The following is a 17,840-nucleotide window of genomic DNA, read 5'->3' on the forward strand; positions in this document are numbered from 1 at the left end:
GTCATTGGCTGAGGGCTTCTGGGATGCATATGCTGGGGCACATACCTGCCTCCCCAGCGAGGTGGCTCTCTTCAGCCATGGAATTCCTTAGAGCAGGGGCACTCTGGGAGCTAGGAGCCTCTGACATTCACGGCAGCTGGGGATGGGTACACAGCCTGTGGTCACAGATACCATGGGACACCCACACGCCTGTAATGCACGCGGATGAGCACACACGAGCATGCGCACTTGCTCCAGAGTCACACGTGTGCTGTGTGCCGCACAGCCTCAGTGCTTGCCTCTGCTGGACTCCCTCGGTCTGTGATCCTTCTTCCTAAGCATGCATTTGGATTTTGGCTCAAGAACTAGTCCTCCCCCAGTCCAGGAGTAGCCTTTGGCATGACCCAGGCTCCTTCCTCTCTGTTGGGGCACAGAGAACCTACAGAGGACTGTCACTGGGTCTGGGGAGGGGCAAGGCTTTGGGACAGCCAATGTTTCTATTGCCGTGGACCAGACGGGCTCAACTCTTTCCCTGGGGGCACACAGTGGACAGGGGTGGAGCCTGGCCAGGCACCCGTGCCTTGCCTGCTACCCCAGCTGGAAGCCTTCCTGGAGAGGGGCGCGGCTGGCCTGCAGGACTGGCCCCTGTCACTGTGCTCATGGCCCAGTCCTGAGGTGAGGTCTGAGGACACTCTCTCCGGGACATGGAAGGCAGGGGCTTGCAGGGCTCCGTTCGTACCTGGGGAAGGGTCCCCTTCGAAGGATGCGGGTGACCCCTCCACCACTGACTAGGTCTTACCTCCAGGGAAGAAATAGCCTGAGGGTGGGAAACGGGGGCTTTCTGCGGCCTCTGAACTGCAGACCACTCCCATTTTTATAAGCTGGGATGTGAAGAAGAAAAAGGAAATGACAAGAACACCTTGGATTCATGACATCCACCCATAATTCAAACAAACAAGCAAGGGAGAAGCCCAGTGTTTTCTCACTGCTTCAGCCGACCTTCCCTTTCTGGTGCCCCATTCTCCCCGCAGTCCACGGAGGCTCCTTTCCCTCCTGACTTTCTCACCTGGGGTTCTTGTCGCTGTAGAAGCTGCTCAAAGCCCCACTCCTCCAGGTGGCCCTCCCAGGTTTTCCCACCTGGAGGGTGCTGGTGCGGGGCTGGTGGGAAGTCATCGTGGAGGGCAGGAAGGCACAGCTGGAGCGCAGTGCCGGATGCCCCTGGCCTCCAGCCCGCCTCTGAGTCTGTCGCTCTCCCCGCAGCACAGGCAGGCAGAGGCGGAGGGCGAGGGCTGGGAGTACGCCTCTCTCTTCGGCTGGAAGTTCCACCTGGAGTACCGCAAGACAGATGCCTTCCGCCGCCGGCGCTGGCGTCGCCGGATGGAGCCGCTGGAGAAGACGGGGCCTGCCGCTGTGTTTGCCCTCGAGGGGGCCCTGGTATGCGGGGCTGCGCTTGTGTTGGGTCGGGTGGAGTGCGTCTTGGGTTCCCAGGGCTGTTCCCGGCTGCCGTGGGTGAGGTGCAGGACCCCCCGGTGAGGGCTTTGGGATGGAACGTTGGCTGGTCATGCTGGCTTCAGTGCCTGTGGGGGGCATGTGGAAAAGTGGGCACCCGTCTGGGTGTTCTATAACAAAGCAGCTCCTTTCTTGGCACTGGGAGACACACTGCTGCTTTGCGTGGTCAGGACGGGAGCAGAGTGGGAGATGGCCGTGGCCGTCTGATGGGCTGACCTGTGATGGGAGCCAGGGGGCCTGGCTCTGCTTGAAGAGGCGGCAGGCAGGAGGAGGGCAGGGAGGCTTCGGCCTAGTCCCTGCTGGTAGCCAGAGAGGGTGAGTGACCCCAGATGTCCTTGGCTGGACATGCAGAGGCCATCTCTTGGGCATCCCCAGCAATTTTTGGGGAGAGATGTGCCTTAGAAACGGAGCCCCAGGGAGGCTGTCCTGCCCCAGGATCTACGGAACTGGGGTTGGCTCAAGGTCATCCAGGGTCTAGGTGACAGCCTCCCCAGAAGAGATGAGCAGGCACTGTTGACTGTCTGAGTGGGGACACTCACGGGCAGCCTGTCCCCTGCTCTGCTGGTCTGGGATTCCTGGAGGTGGGAGGGAGAGGCCCTGAAGGAGACACCCCCTCTGAAATCCAGCCAGGACTGTGCACCTCCTGTGGGGGATTTGGGCTGGGACCCCGGGAGGTGGGTCCTGGCTGCACTGGCTGGTGGGGTGAGGGTGTCTCCATGCGGCCTGTTGTGTGTGTATGTGTTTTGGGTCAGGGTCAGGGCTGGGCACTTGTCTGAGGACAGCCCAGCTTCTAGGGCTGGGGGAGTACCATGGGGCAGGCTTGGGGTCTGACAGGGTGGGAACAGGGAAGGGAGTGGGGCCGGGCAGGGGCATTCAGTTCTGTCGGTCTCAGGCCTCGATGGGGGGCCAGGCCTCACGGTGGCAGTGTAGGAGAGGAAACCCTCTGGGGGCCAGATGACATCAGAGAAGCCTGTCACAGGCTTCAGAGGGACCCCCTCCCTTGTTCTGGGGCCAAGTTGGCAGGAGGCTGAGGGGAGACACGGAGCCCTGGGCTCCCCAGGCTGCTGACTGGTCCTGGGGCCAGGACAGAGCGGGGTGGGAGGGAACCACTGCCAGGTTGGAGCAGCCCCAGCTGGGGACCTCCAGGGGCAGGGCTGGTGGTCCCAACTCCCTTTGTTTTGGGTCAGAAACGGCCTTCCGGTGGTGGCATGGCTCTAGCAAAGGGATGGAGGCCCTTGGCAGGCCCCAGAGTCAGGGCCAGGTCTAAGAAGGCCAGGCAGGCACCCCAGGTAGCTAGGGTTTGTTTCTGGCAGACAGAAGCTGAAGTGTACTAAAGGGAGAAGGAGGCTGTGGACTCACGTAGCTGGGAAGAGCCCAGGAGGTGCATCAGGCGTTGGGCCTGGCAGGAAGTAGCGGTTCCCACAGTGTCCCCAGGACTCACTCCCGTCTCAGCCTTGTCTTGGGCTCGCTCTGTGTGGCGGCAGAGGTGGTGCTGGTGACGAAAGGCTGACATCATCCTCACGGCCAGCCTGCTAGATAAAATAGCACAGCCACCTGGCACCACACTCTGTTTTCCTCCCAGCTGGAGACCCCGGACTGCTGCTTTCTCAATAATGCCAGTAAAAGCCTCGTGCGTGACGGCTGGCTCTGCCGGGTCCCCTGTGCGAGCCAGCCCTGCACCTGGGGAGGGAGGAAGTGCTCTGATTGGCCACCCTGCGCCCATGCCCCTTCTCTGGGATTGACAGCGCCACCCGGTTGGGGAGAGGAGCTTCTGGAAAGGGGGAAAAAAACCCCAAACAGTGCTAGGCAAAGAGCTCCAGATGGTGACCAGAGGACTCTGTTCAATGAGCAGGAGGGAGCCGGTGTGGGCTGTTGAGAGGAGGAGTGATCCGGTCAGAGCTGGGCTGTAGGACCATCCATCAAGTAGCCATGGAGGATGGTTGGGAGGGAGAGCGTCCTGCCAGGAGACCGCCAGGGGTCTTGGGCGGGGTCCAGGATGAGGTGACCATCCGGGTGGGGGCTGTGGGACCAGGGTGAGGGAGGCGGAGCATCTGAGCTTGGGAGGGCTCAGGGTCCATGGGGCCTCAGAGGCTCGACTGGGTGGAAGGTGGGGCCACTGCCCTTGCCAGGCTGCGGGGCGGGTGGGCCTGGGCTGTGAGGAGTTCACGGCTGGCCCTGGCAAGTCTGACACGCACGGTGCAGTGCTGTGTGGGGAAGGCAGCTCTGGTGGCCGCCTGCCAGGTGGCCCAGGGTAGGGAGGCTGGGGGAGGAGGGGCCCGGGGACATGTGGATGAAGCAGGGGCAGGCTCTGGGCTGGCCCGGACCTGGGGGAAGAAGGTGAGCAGGGCTGGGGGCCCCACTGTCCAGCCTTCGTGGCTTGGTGCCAGGGGACTGGGGGCACGTCCCAGAAACAGAGAAACCAGCTGGTCTGTTCTTTATGTGGGAGAATGTGCCACGAGGGATCCCTGAAATGAAGCATGAAGTCAATGGCTGTGGACAGGTGCCCATAATTCAAATGTGACTTTTCTGTCACAACGCAGGGAAGCCCTGTGCATCCTGAGCTTAGCTGCCAGAGGTGGCCAGAGGGAGACGGTGGTTTGAGAGGCTGGATCCCACAAACCCAGAGTTGGAGGATCACAGAGTTTCGGAAAGTCTTTAGGTGTGTTCCATGTTTGGACAGGGCCACGGGTCCATGTGGCAATAACTGTCTGGATGAGTCTGTACCTGAGTGAGCTGAGCCCCGGTCAGCCCAACACACATTCACACACACTCTCTTGCACACACACTCACACTCACACACACACTCCCTTTCTGTGGTCACCTTTCCATGTTTCCTGCCAGGATCCAGGCCAGTCTGGGCTCCCGTCATGGAGCCTGCTGTCCTTGTCCTGGGAGGTGCTGATGCCCAGCCAGGCACTGGGGCTGAAGTGCACCCTGCACCCTGGGGCAGACGGTTGGGTGTTCTGGGTGCCAGGAACCAGCCTCTGAGCTGAGTGGTGGTCTCTGCGCAGTGGCCCCTGTTCCCCTTGGTTTCTTTGGGGAAGGCATGGCGGCATGGGCGAGGCTGCTGCCTGCACAGGTGTGATTCGAATTTGGCTTCCTCTGCTTACTAGCTGTGGACAGTCATGCCGTTAGCAACTCCGGTACTTCACTCGTGACAGTAACGCCATCCCGGCTCATTGTAAGGATTAACGTTGATGTGTGTAGAGAAGTGCTTCTCAGACATAATGCACGTAGGAGCCATCTGGGGATCTTGTTAGAATATAGACTCTTGATGCAGCGTCCAGGCGGGGCTGAGAATCTCCAGGTCTAACAAGCCTCTGGGCGATGCCGCTGCTGCTGGGCCAGGGACAACCTCTGAGTGGGGAGGATGTGCAGTTAATAGTGCATCATGCAGAGGCGGGAGGGGGTCCCATTGGCCCCCCCACTTTGGGGGCTTTTATGAGAGAGGCAGGGTGTGTCCATGCCTGGATGGAGGAGGTGTGTGGCCAGGGTCCTGCAGAGGGAAGCAGGGCAAGGGGACATGTTCCCCCTGCTCCTTGGTGGGAGGAAGGTCATCTTTACTTCTCATGATCCCCTGGTTTGATGCTGGAGGACTGGCTCGGGGGATCTCCTGTCTGATTTGGAAGAGAGAGGTTCACACAGGAGTGCAAATAAACCCAATAGAATCTGCATCTTTGAAGTGCTGGGGTGTAGACTAAGAATCATTCTGGAGTGACAGTGCCTATTGAGGGGAGGCCTCTTGGAGGAGGATGTTGGGAGGCAGACCTCGATGGGTGGGGAAGGACGGTGGGTGGTAGCCAGGTGCCTTTTTGGTAATCTGACAGTTTTGGACCAGGTCCGCAGCACCCCCTTGCCTCCTACCACCCCTCCCGGCCCGCACGTCCACCAGCGGGCTGGGCCTTGCTTGCCAGCTCCCCTCTGGAAGACGTCTCCTTGGAAGGCAGGCCCTGTCTGCTCATTAGCCCGGGCAGCCTTTCCCTGAAACCTTCTGCAGGGGCCAAGCCTGGCTCCCTCCACGGAGCGGGAGGCCCTGGCTCCGTCTGCTAATCGTCTGCTGTCTCCATCTCGAGCATTATTTTATTTTCGTATTATTCTTTTTCCAGCTAATATCCTGGCATTTCCAAAGACACCGGGTTTCATAATCTTCCTGGCGTTCCCAGGGAGCTGGGAAGCGGAGCACAAAGCCGCTATTATAGCGCGTTCCATCCTGCCTCCCTCTCCGCCCCACACCCCTTGCTGCCGCCGCAGCCACCACCGCCGGCTCCCACTCAGTCACCCCTCCTGACGCCACCCGCCTCTCTGGGAACTCTGGTGACGGCTGCTGCGATGAGCTCACGGAATCCATCCCGTCGCCCTTGCCCTGGGCCTGCCCTCCACGCTCCAGGATTTTTCCGAGCCCGGCCTGTGCACTGGGCCTTGAGTGTTGGGAAGGGTTCTCTGAGATGCCTGAGCCTGGCAGGGAGGGGAGGGACAGAGACGTTGGCAACATGTGCCCAGAGCCTTGGAGATTTTTAGAGCTGGAAGGAACTTTCATGTTCTAAAGGCACGCTTGATCTGCCTTGGGCGCTGCAGGAGCGCTTGAAATTGGTTGCAAAGTTGTGTGTGTGTGTGTGTGTGTGTGATCTGTGTGTGCTTGTGAGTCCGTGATGAGCCAATTCTGGTGTCAGATCCATGGTTTCATTCAACTCTCCAGGGGATCCTGGACCCCCGGGAGGGTAAGAACTACTAAGATCTATTTTTACCACGTGACAGAAACCTGGCTAAGAGCTGAGCTTTACATGCATCGTCTCATAGTGACCCCAGAATGCTGGATGCTATTACTAGCCCCATTTTACAGTTGGGGAGACTGAGGCTCTAGGACTGCACTATCCCATGCAGTAGTCATGTGTGTCTATTTAGACTTACAGTTAAAGTAATCAAAAGAAGAAAATTCAGTTCCCCAGTTAGACCAGCCACATTTCAAGTGCTCAGTGGCCACACCCAGCTAGTGGCCGCTGTGACATTGGACAGTGCAGCTACTGAACAGTTTCATCCTGGGACAGAGTTCCACTGGACAGTGTTGCTCTGCAGTGACTCTGAGCCGCTAATGTTGCCCAGAAGAAACAGGCCTGAGAAGGGGTCTGCCCGGTAGCACCATATGGTCACTACCTGAACCAAGGTCAGGACAGCGGCTTTTCTGCCATCTCCTCTGTCCCCTCTCCCCAGGTGTTGCCTGACCAGTGGCCAAACCACCAACTGGTGCCTTCACTCCTCCACGTCTGCTAGAGCATACTGCCCCTTCCCCTGTAGAGGGCCCTGTGGGTGGGGTCTTGGGCAGGAGAGTTGACATGGCTGCAGCGCAGCTGGCTCAAGCCCAGGGCCCTGGGCATCCTCCTCCCCACCTGACAGCCAGGAAGCCTGGCTCCCCTGGGGCAGTTGGGCGGCTAAGAGGAGCTGGCGCCTTTCCCCCATCCCCGGGAAGCCTCCCGTTGGTTGGTGGAGGCCTGAATCCTGAGACAGGACCCACAGATACTGGCTCCTCCAGCCTGGGCCAGGCGGGCAAGAAAGGGTAGGTGGGAATGAGAAGTGCTGGGGAGGGATCAGGAGAGGCTGGTGCCAGAGAGGAGCAATTTGGGGTTTGAGCTGGCTGAGAAGGATGTGAGATATGGATGCAGGAGACACATCTCTGGACCTGAGCGAAGCCGTGCTGTGTGCAGGGCACTCAGGCCTGACTCCTGGAGCCGGCACTTTAAGCAAGGGCTGCCCCTGGGAGGTGCCGGGGGGGTTTGTCTCATGAGTAGCCATGGCCCAGGCTGGGGCTGGGCTGTTGGAAGGTGGCCCCGTGTGTCCCTGGACTCTGTTGCCTGAACATTTAAATTGTGCACCTGTTCCCTACCTGGCATTGTGCTGGTGGGGGCGGCTTGAAGGCTGGCTCCTCTCTCTCCCAGGGCCTGACTGCGTGTCCACATACCTTAGACACAACGCCAGCACACGGATGCATGGCTGCCGAGGAGCGTGTTACCGTCAGGGGATGTGTCAGGTGCCCTCGCAGTGTCATGTATGTGCATGAGGGTCTTTGTCCACCATTGCTAGGGTGACCGTATGATTTATCGTTTGGTCTGGGACACTATTAATAGTCATGCACAAGAACAGGCATAAGCAGGTCCATTCCAGGCACGCTGGGCCATACGGCTGTCCTAATGACCGAAGCACTCTGGCACGGGATGAGACCTGCCTGAGCGTTCTGTGCGACCTCGGCATGTGGGGATGTGGCAATCCTAGAGGGACACACACGGCACGCACACACGCTCACGCCAGCCCACACGTGGCAGTGTGGATTCTCCAGGTTTCCTGATTCCACTCTCAGCTCCCCAGGGGCCAGCTGGTAGTTTTGCAAGGAGTTTAGCAGCTGCTTCCAAGCGCTGGCTCCAGCTGTAAATTAAACGGGGTTGCACCCTGGCCTGCTATTCCACTTAAGGTTGCAATCAGCCCTGATTAGGAAGGGAGTCTGTGTGTTCCTGCGTTCCATTCCCTCTTTTAAAGGGTTCTCCTCTTCTGGCCTGTGAGGTTGTTGGCCTGTGAGGGGTTTCCCTCTGAGGGTGGGGCAGCAGAGCAGCGAAGCGAGCCCTGGGCTCCCCACAGCCCTGACTTGGCACTCAGCCCTCTGCGGCTCCAGAGCCGTGCTCAGGTACTCTGAGCTCTGAAAGAAAGCAGGAGTCTGGGAAGAGCCCTGAGGGTGGGTAGGGAGACCTCTGGCTAATTTGCTGTGCAGCCCCAGGGAAGACATTAACCTCTCTGGGCCCCAGTTTTCTTGCTTACCAGATAAGAATGGAGACTCAGATTTGTGGGGGGAGGGGGAAAAGGGCATTTATTGAAACCTTAAAATCTGTACCCCCATCATATGCCGAAATAAAAAATAAATAAAAAAAAAAGAATGATAACACAACAAAAATTATAACCTCCCGTTATGGAGCAGGGGTCAGCAAACTAAGGCCGGAGGACCAAATATGGACCTTTGCCTGTTTTTGCAAATAAGGCTTTATTGGCACACAGCCAATGCTCGTTCATCTCTGCATCGTCTGTGATGGCTTTTGTGCTAAACAGCAGCAGGATAGTTGCAACGGAGACTACAGGGCCCACCAAGGCAAAGGTCTTTACCACCTGGCCTTTTATAGACAAGATCTGTCAACCCCTGGTGGAGGGCACATACCACGGGTCGGCCATTGCCTCCTGCTTTGTTTATGTAGTATCTCATTTAACCTTCCAGCAATCCTAGGAGTTAGGTTCTGTCAGTGCTCCCATTTTTTTTTTTTTTTTTTTTTTGAGACAGAGTCTCACTTTGTTGCCCAGGCTAGAGTGAGTGCCGTGGCGTCAGCCTAGCTCACAGCAACCTCAAACTCCTGGGCTCGAGTGATCCTTCTGCCTCAGCCTCCCGGGTAGCTGGGACTACAGGCATGCGCCACTATGCCCGGCTAATTTTTTTTTTATATATATATCAGTTGGCCAATTAATTTCTTTCTGTTTATAGTAGAGACGGGGTCTCGCTCTTGCTCAGGCTGGTTTTGAACTCCTGACCTCGAGCAATCCGCCCGCCTCGGCCTCCCAAGAGCTAGGATTACAGGCGTGAGCCACAGCGCCCGGCCAGTGCTCCCATTTTATAAATGAACAAATTGAGGCACAGAGAAGACAATAATTATTTAGCCATGTTTCCTCCCATGAATACTGTGAAAAATCTCTTATGGATAATGGCTTGGTTGTGCAGGGTTCGTAGCAGTCTACCCTACCTTATGTACCAGCATTTGGATGTCCCTCCAAAGCTGAGAGTGAAGATAGTGCAGACCTGGAAGGTCACCCTGGGACTGTGCTAGTCAATGTTTATCAACCAGCTCTCCAGAAAAAACAAAACAAAACAATCCCCAGCCCTGGTCTGTAGCATTTGCTGAATTCCGTGGTGTCGATACCCCTGCCGTGGCCGACTGCAGGCCAGCAGTGTGGCGACCTGCATATGGAGCTGGGAAGAGATGGGCAGTAGCACACTGGTCCCTCCACACACAGGTGCATGGGACAGAAATCACTTCAGGAGCAGAGGGACTAGTGAAAGATAGTGAGATAATTAGAACGAGTTCGGGTACTTACCACCTTTGTTTTTTCATATAATTTCTTTAGCTGTAAATTTATATGATTTAATTTCTACTGATGACTGTGTTTAACAACTGGCTTGTAAAATTTCTGAAAATTTAATCTGCTCTTGTGGCCACGCAAGCTGTCTCTTGCACTCGCTGTTCTTGGGGTCCCTGACCCTGTGTATGTAAGTAAAGAGATAGGGGGCCTGTCACGTGTGTTCTTCCGGCCGTTGTGCATAGAGAGGGAGTCCTCCTGTGAAGTGAAAGAGGGTAGCCGGCTCCAAGCTGTCCATACCTGTCTGCTGGACTCTGCTGGGGCAGGGGAGGTCTTTATGGCCTCCCTGTGATGCCATGGTTTCCTTCCTACCACCGTGGTGTGGCGGCTGTCCCCCGCCTGCTCAGCCTGGGAGTCTCACTGCACAGCCTGCGTCTTGCTGCTGCGGCCCCTCTGCTCTGCTCCTCTGTCTTCCTCCTGCCTCTGCTTTACGGGTCCTGAACGAGACCTCTAGGCCCTGGGTAGGGCAAGGCACCACTGCGAAGGGAGCATCTGTGCCTGTGACAGACAACCTGTGGCACAGAAGGAATCTCAGACTTGCTGGTGGTCTCGATCTTGGTTTTGATCCGATTTAGGTGGGCTGAGGAGTCCCTCATAGGCTGTGTGCCTCCCCAGAACCTGCCTCCCTCCTCCCGGCTGAGGTCCTGGGACGTTAGCCCTCAGCAGCCTCAGGTGGGTTTGGCTGCTGGCTCTGGGGATCCCGGGGGAGCCCTGTGACCCTGGGAGGTGGAGACGTCCTCGTACTCCTATGCTCAGGCTCCTCGTGGGAGCTGTGGCCTCCAGGCGGGGAGCGGTGGGTTGGAGGCCGCCCAGTCCCCGGGCCAGGCGGCAAGATCCCTTACACAGCTAGCCCCAGGATGGAGTATGTGGCCACGGGCCGGGAGGCTGCCAGCCCCAGCCTGGGAGTCGTGTCGGTATGAGCTATCGAGGCAGGAATGTGATTGTGGGAAACCCAATGCCCTGGGTCTGGCCCTGGGGCTGGGCAAGAGTGTGTGCATGTGCGCGGGGTGAGGGGTGGATGGGCAGAAGCCAGAGTGTCAACCTCCCCTGCAGCTGGCTCCCTGCAGGCCTCAGAGTGGGAGCAGGAGGAAAGCAGCCCTCCCTCTCCTGGCCTTGCTCCTCAGCCCAGCCTTTCTCCTTAGCTCCAGCGCGCTGCTGTCGAGGTCCTGAACGGGACCGTCCAAGCCCATCGCACGCCATTCCACCCCGCAGACGGGCCCATCCTGGGGTGTGGGCGAGTCCGCACGAATCCCTCTTTCTGTAGTAGTGTCAGACCTTGAGCCTCTTGAGGGCGAGAGGTGCTGTCCGATGCACTTTCCTGTCTCTTGCCCTGGAACCTTAGGCCCAGGTCCTGCACACGTGGCTTAGGGCAAGGGAATGCTGGTGATTCATTTCATGTAACAGACTTTCACTGGATGCCTACTGCATGTCAGATGCTGGGCGAGCCGTGGCGGATAGGAGGTGCATGGCCTTGCTGTGTACATGGAGGGTGGGTGCAGGAGAGAAGCTAGGAGCAGCTGGGTAGCGGCTGCCGCCGAAGGCTGGGCAGTCAAGGAGGTATCTGTGCCTCAGCGATGATGGAGCCGAAGGAAGAGCTCAAATTAGCTCAGTGGGGAAGGCATTCCAGATGGAGAGGACAGACTATGCAAAGGCCCTGTGGCAGGGGAAAAATGATGGATTCAAGAATTTAAAGAAGACCAGAGAGGAAGGCTATTCTTTAACCTAAGTGTGGAGAGATGACAGAGTTAAACCAGCTATCTGCCAAGGGCTGCGGGAGTGTCATTTCATTTGATTTTTGCTAATAGTTCTCACCAAGGGGCAATTCTGCACACCACTCTCCCAAAGGGGACATTCGGCAATGTCTGGAGTTATTTTTAGTGGTGGTAACTCATGGAGATGCCACTGGCAACTAATGGGTAGAGGCGAGGGAGGCTGCTAAACAGCCTACCGTGTGCAGGATAGCTCCACACCAGAGAATATTCGAGCCCCAAATGTCAATAGCACCAAGATTGAAAAGCTCTGCATTTTCCACGATAGTACTATGCAGTGGGTGTTGCCACGATTGCCACTTGACAGTGAGGCAAATGAGGGCTTTCCTGACATACTTTCCCTCCTCCCCATGCCAGCCTCCCTTCTCTGACCAAGTCCCTCTTCTTCTCCCCTTTCTGGGGCTTGGCCTGGGTCTGAGCCCCCAGGGAACTACAGCCTGGACATTCTCCACGTGGGAGCTTCAGCGTCTGTGAAATGAATCTGTTGCCTAGACTGTCTGGTCTGTGAGCATGACACGCTGCTTCCCATTGCAAATTCTGTTCTGCATCTGCCGCCACTCTTTGTTATGCACTTACTGAGTCACTTGCCTCCGTGTGCCGTCGCTTCCCTGTCTCTAAAACGAAGGCAGTGATAGTCCCTGTCTAGACATTGTTGTGGGGATTCGGTTCTTAGACTAGTCCCTGACCGCGTTGAGTGCCATGGAGTCGCGGTGATGGCTGTTGCCAGGTGGCACACCTGTTACCCTTCACCATCATGCCTCCGCTTATGCACTCTTCTCACCTTTGTTGGCACCATTGCTATCCCTGGGGATTCTTCTCTCAAATCAAGCTCAGCCCCTAAGAACGTTCCTTAAGCCCCAGACGCTTCTCTCCAGAAAAAGGGTGATTGTGTGATGACAGGGGTGTTTCCAGAGAGGGAGACTCACCTTGGATTCTATTCGTTGCTTCAGTAAACAGTTACTGAGGGCCTCTCTGTGCCAGGCACTGCAGTAGGCGCGGGGGACACGGCAGTGCCTCGTGCAGCCACGTTGTGTGGGTGAGGTAGACAATAAACAAAATGCTAATGTGTCAAATACATCAAACATCTGGCGGTAGCAAGTGCTACGAGGAAAACTAAAGCCACACAAGAGGGTTGAAGGTGCCACTGCGGGGTGCGTGTGTTGAGGGTGCATGTGAGGCTGTGTGTGCTACGTGATTTTTGACAGGGAAGTCCTCCCTGGGAAGGTGACACTGTCCACGTGAGCAGTGACACCCATGTCCCGACTGGATGGGCAATGCCTGGCACCAGGTAGGTGCTCAGTGAATGTGTGGCATGTCGGAGGAGGGACTGATGGAGGGAGACGCTTCCCGGAAGCTCCCAAATCAGGTTTTCATGGAGCTTCATTGTTTGCTTTGAGAGAAACTTCCTGAGTGAGCTATGTCCATGTCCACGTGGGTCGAAGTGGAGAACTCAGACATTGTATAATCTGATAATGCTGGGCTGATCCTTGCCTGGGGCAGGGCTGGCCTTGGCCATCAGTGCTTTCCACCCGGGCGTGTGCCCATTGTTCATTCGTGCACTCACTCCCTCACCACGACTTGCCGAGCACCTGCTGCCCTGCTGTGAGTGAGCTGCTCTGCTGGGTGCTGGGAACCCTGCCTGGCTCTCGGCGGGAAGAAGACAGACACTCGGACAGTGGCCACTGTGGAAGGTGGTCAGTGCGGCGAGGAGAGAAGCTCAGGGCACCGTGGGAGCGCATGGGCGGGTGCCTAACTCATCCCTGCGGGGTGACCTTGAAGATGGGACAGGACATCCAAGGAAAAAGCCTGAGGAAGCAAGAGGCCTGGGGGTGAGAAAGGGAACCCAGAACGTTCCAGCTGATTTGAGCCTGGAGGGGTGTGGGTGTGCGGGTGTCCTGACAGAGGGACGGTGGGCCCCCCTTCTGCTCCCAGGGTCTAGTGGGGCGTGGAGAGCCCAGGGCCCGGGTGGAATTTTGCCCAGAGTGTGGGCTGGAGCGGCTGTGGGTCTGGGACTCTCCTGGGAGGGACAGAGCTCAGTGGCCCCTCAGCCTGGCTCCAGGGGTGTGTCTCCCTTGACTTCCAGCAGTGTTGCTCTCCACAATCCCTGTCTGTACCCTGGAGCCGGGGGAGGGGGGAGCGTGTGCACTTGCAGATGGCAGATGGCGTGGGGTGGGCAGAGGGCTCTGTGGACCCTCCCCTGGAGCCAGGGCAGGTGCTGGAGCCCAGGGAGCGTGAGGGGCATTCCCAGAGGGAACGCTGGTCCCTCGCCCGAGGACAGTCATTCTCAGAGCCAGGCCTGCTGCGGGCCGGGCACTGAGCTGGGTCGTAGATACCCTGCCTGGAAATCCCAGGGAGGGAGACACCTCTTCTGCTTGTGGGCGGGAGGCCCTGCCCTTGGACAGAGCCCCTGGAAGTCCTGCCAGAGCCCTAGACAGAGGCCTGGGAGTGGTGCTGACAGGGGGTGGTGAGGAGGTCATCTAGAGGAGGTGTGAGGTGAATGGGGATGGCGGCTGGCAGCCGTTCACTAGCGGCGGGGCGGTCCCTGCTGGCGCCCAGGGAGGGAGAGCTGAATCACGGGCGGAGCCAGAGCTGGGGTGTCTCCCTCCCTGTGCTCACACCAGCGCCCTACCTGTAGGCTGGGCACCTGTGTGTGTGTGTGTGTGTGTGTGTGTGTGTGGCCGGGCTGTCCCTTCCACCCTGCCCGCTGTGGAACCCACCCCCATCCTCCGGGTCCCACCCCTCCCGCCCCCAGCAGCTGGAGGTGCACCAAGATGCCGGCACCACGCGTTGTGGCACCAGGAGACAGCCAAGTCCTATTTCCGGGGTCCCAACCTGCTTTCCTTGGTGTCCATGCCTCTCACGCCTGGGTAGCCTGCCGGGCCACCGAGGTCTGGTTTCGTGCTTGGTATTGCAGACCCCACAGCCAGGAGAGGTTAGCCGCTGGACTCAGTGCTCGCCCCGGCGGACTGCCTCGCGGCACGGCCACGCCAACGCCTCTCCAGGCGGGCACCAGGCTGCCCAGGCCACACCTGACCCAGGAAGGATTTCAGGCCTTTGAGTCCTTCCCCATCTGACACCTCTCCTTGTTATCCTGTTCTCTTCTGTAGGGGTGTGTGTGTGTGTGTGTGTGTGTGTGTGTGTGTGTGTGTGAGAGAGAGAGAGAGAGAGAGAGAGAGAGAGAAAGCCTCCAAATGCAAGGAAGACACCACTGCCTGGAGGCACGGGGGGAGACACATGGTTGCTTGCTTTTGATTTCTCTCCAGGGCTGTGGCTCATTACTGAAATGTCCACTTTTTTGTTATAGCTTCCCAGAATAATTTTGAACAAATATAAGATGTATGAACACCACTCCCAGCACAACTGCAAACTTCATAGTTTATGACATGCCTCTCCCCAAGGCCTGTGCCTTACTTCTCTCATAAGGTCATTAATAGCTAACATTTTGTTTGTGTGGTTTTTTTTTTTGTTTATTTTTTTCAGCATATTGTGGGGGTACAAATGTTAACGTTACGTATATTGCCCTTGACCCCCTTCCTCCCTCAAGTCAGAGCCTCAAGCGTGTCCATCCCCCAGTTGGTGCACATCGCACTCATTATGTATGTATATACCCATCCCCTCCCTTCCTGCCCGATACCTGATAAATGTTATTCCTATATGGCCCCTTAGGTGTTGATCAGTTAATACCAATTTGCATGTGGTGCTTATTTTTCCATTCTTGGGATACTTCACTTAATAGAACGGGTTCCAGCTCTAGCCAGGAAAATACAAGAGGTGCTATATCATCGTTGTTTCTTATAGCTGAATAATACTCCATAGCTAATATTTATTGAGCATTTAGTATGTGCCAGACAGTGGGCTAAGAATTACATGTTCTCAATCTTCTTTAATAATCACAGCAACTCTCTAAGATAGGTACTGTATAGTTATCCCAAATTTATAAAGAGATTGATTCAGAGAAGTTAAGCAACTTGCCCAAAGTCACATAGCCAGTACGTGGCAGGACCAGAAATGGAGCCCAAGTAATGTGGTTGTAGATTCCGTGTTGAGGTGGCCAAAGGAAGAGGGGGCTGCTGTGTATCTGTCAGAAAAGGAGATGTGGGGTCTATAGAAATCAGAGCCCACCCAGTGGTGGCAGGACTCCGGCGAGTGCCCGGGAGAGCAGAGGAGTGTGCCTTTCCTGAGTGTGTGTCTTGCAGGCTCCTTTGCAGGGGTGGAGCAGGGGAAGGCCTGGCCTGCTTTTAGGATGCAGTTCTTAGTTGACCCAGAGTGACCAGGGCAGGCTTTACCTAGGCATCCTAAGATGATCTGAAGGCGGAGAGGACGGGAGTGTTGATGGCTCTTCTGGCTGTGCAGTTTGGGCCGCTATGAGAGCGTGGCCTGCCTGAAGCAGAGGGCTGGGTTTGGGAGGAGCAAGCCTTGGTGTTAGCTGGGTCAGGTCACTGGAGGTCTGACCAGGAGGAGGCTGGAATTGACCTTTTCAGGTGTAAGAGCCACAGAAAGATTCAGGCCGGGGAGCCAGTGGTGACTGAGGGTGATGAAGCAGGTTCTGGCTTGGGGCGGGCTGGACAGGAAGTAGGAGGACAGGTGTCTGGGGAGGCTCCTTGGACAAGGGGACAAGGGGCTGGGCCCTGAGGGTTGGCATGGTTTGGATGTGGCAGAGGTGTGTTGTATTTGGAGGCACTCGGTAGCTTCAGGGCCTGGGGAGAGGTTGGGATGTTGGGGAGATGGCTCCTGCCAGGGTGAAGGTCAGGGAGGCCCAGCAGAAGGATCCTGGGACCTGGCCGCTCTGGTAGGCCTGGTGGGGAGAGCAGGCCATCAAGGACGAAGCTGGGGTTTTCTTTTGGGTGTGCACACATTGTGTGATGGGGAGAGGGCCTGGGTAAGGAAGTGGAGTGGAGACCACCTTGTTGCTTCCCCCTCTGAAATGGAGCAGGTGACCGGTTGGGGAGAGGGGAGGGGAGAAGGTACTTGGAGAAATCCCAGCAAGCACAGAGGGAGCAGACAGCGTGGATGGCTGTTGAACACCCCAACTCTCCCCACGCCCTCTGTCGTGTGTGGCTTAGGCTCCTGGCCCTGGGAGGTTTGTGGGCTGGAGGGAGTGCACCCGGGATGGGGGTGTCTGGCCCAGGCTAGTGTTCTGGCCTCGGCGCTCTCCCGAGTGGGCTGTGGCACTGTGGTTCGAGCCCAGTGCTAATGGGCTCAAGGTGGCAGGGCTGAGCATCTACAGCTCACAGCTTCATGCACAGTGAACTGGCAGATTGGCTCCTGAGCCTGCCTGCAGACCCACCCTGCCTCCACTCCCGTGTCTGTCCCTAGCCCCACTGTCCCCGGCCTCAGCCTGAGCCCTCCTCACCCTTGGCACGTAGGAACCCGTGAGAGATGGGGGGTATGTGCCTGTGTGTCGCTGGCACCGACATTGTCTCTAAATATGCAGGGGGTGGACAGAGATGAGGTCCAGAGATGCTAGCCTGGGACCTCCAGACTTTGACTCCACCCGATGGGCAGATCCCCATCCCATTCGATTCTCCCCTGGAGCCCCTTAGAGTCCTGTCTCCTCTTAAATGCTAACCTCTTTGGACGGAATACTCAGAATTCCATCCTGGCTTCTCTGGTCTTCACTAGAGAGGGGGAGGAATTTCCCACAGTCCTTTGGTGCTTTGACACTGGAGTCTGGGGAAGCTTTAGGAGGGGCTGAGTTCCCCAGAGTGACATTAGAGTGCTGATGGCCCCACAGCTGAGGAGTGTGGCCCGGAGAGCTCCCGGGCCTGGGGACATGACTTTTGGGGCCAGTCTCCCCGCCACCCCCAGGCTCTGGGGTCAGAGTCTGCCGTGACCAGCTTTGTGTCTCCAGGGTGGCGTGGTGGACGACAGGAGTGAAGATTCCATGTCCGTCTCTACCTTGAGCTTTGGCGTGAACAGACCCACGATTTCCTGCATCTTCGACTGTAAGTGGGGCTCGGCGCCGCCCAGGGGTGGTGTGGTGTGTGACCTCACACGTGTGCGTGGTGTGGGGTTCTGGGGAGCTGGGTCTGTGCTTTTCAGCGAGTCAGTGTCTTCTGCGGGGTGTGCATGTATGTTCGTGTGTGTGGCATGTGCACCCACTCAAGTCTGAGATGGGGCGTTCAAGGCCCTGTGCACGGTGGCTGTCCCCGTTGTCTATTTGCCCCCGTCCTCTGCCTGGGCCAAGGACACATCAGTCGGGGGCCTGCCTTTGAGCTGCGGTCTGTTCTCCTGACCCTGCCTGGTGGCCCGTGTGGTTTCTATTGCTCAGCCCTCTGTCTGCTGCCCATACTGCAGACAGACTAGCCCCTCACCCTGGCACCCCTCTTTCTTCCTTGGTGAAGATGGGAACCGCTACCACCTACGCTGCTACATGTACCAGGCCCGGGACCTGCCTGCGATGGACAAGGACTCTTTTTCTGG

The 17,840-nt window shown here is 57.4% G+C and overlaps 1 protein-coding gene across 21 annotated transcripts in view; it reads left to right on the forward strand.

Annotated features, from left to right (window-relative positions):
* The window catches only part of DYSF (dysferlin), a 207,992-nt gene that overhangs the window by 103,238 nt on the left and 86,914 nt on the right, over window positions 1–17,840 (forward strand). For all 21 annotated transcript variants that reach the window (XM_012750073.3, XM_012750078.3, XM_012750081.3 and 18 more), the window contains 3 exons: window positions 1,240–1,413; window positions 17,269–17,362; window positions 17,762–17,839. In XM_012750073.3, the coding sequence (XP_012605527.2) occupies window positions 1,240–1,413; window positions 17,269–17,362; window positions 17,762–17,839 (346 nt within the window). The remainder of the gene's footprint in view (window positions 1–1,239; window positions 1,414–17,268; window positions 17,363–17,761; window position 17,840) is intronic.

This window comes from Microcebus murinus, chromosome 3 (assembly GCF_040939455.1).
Source record: "Microcebus murinus isolate Inina chromosome 3, M.murinus_Inina_mat1.0, whole genome shotgun sequence".
NCBI lineage: Eukaryota > Metazoa > Chordata > Mammalia > Primates > Cheirogaleidae > Microcebus > Microcebus murinus.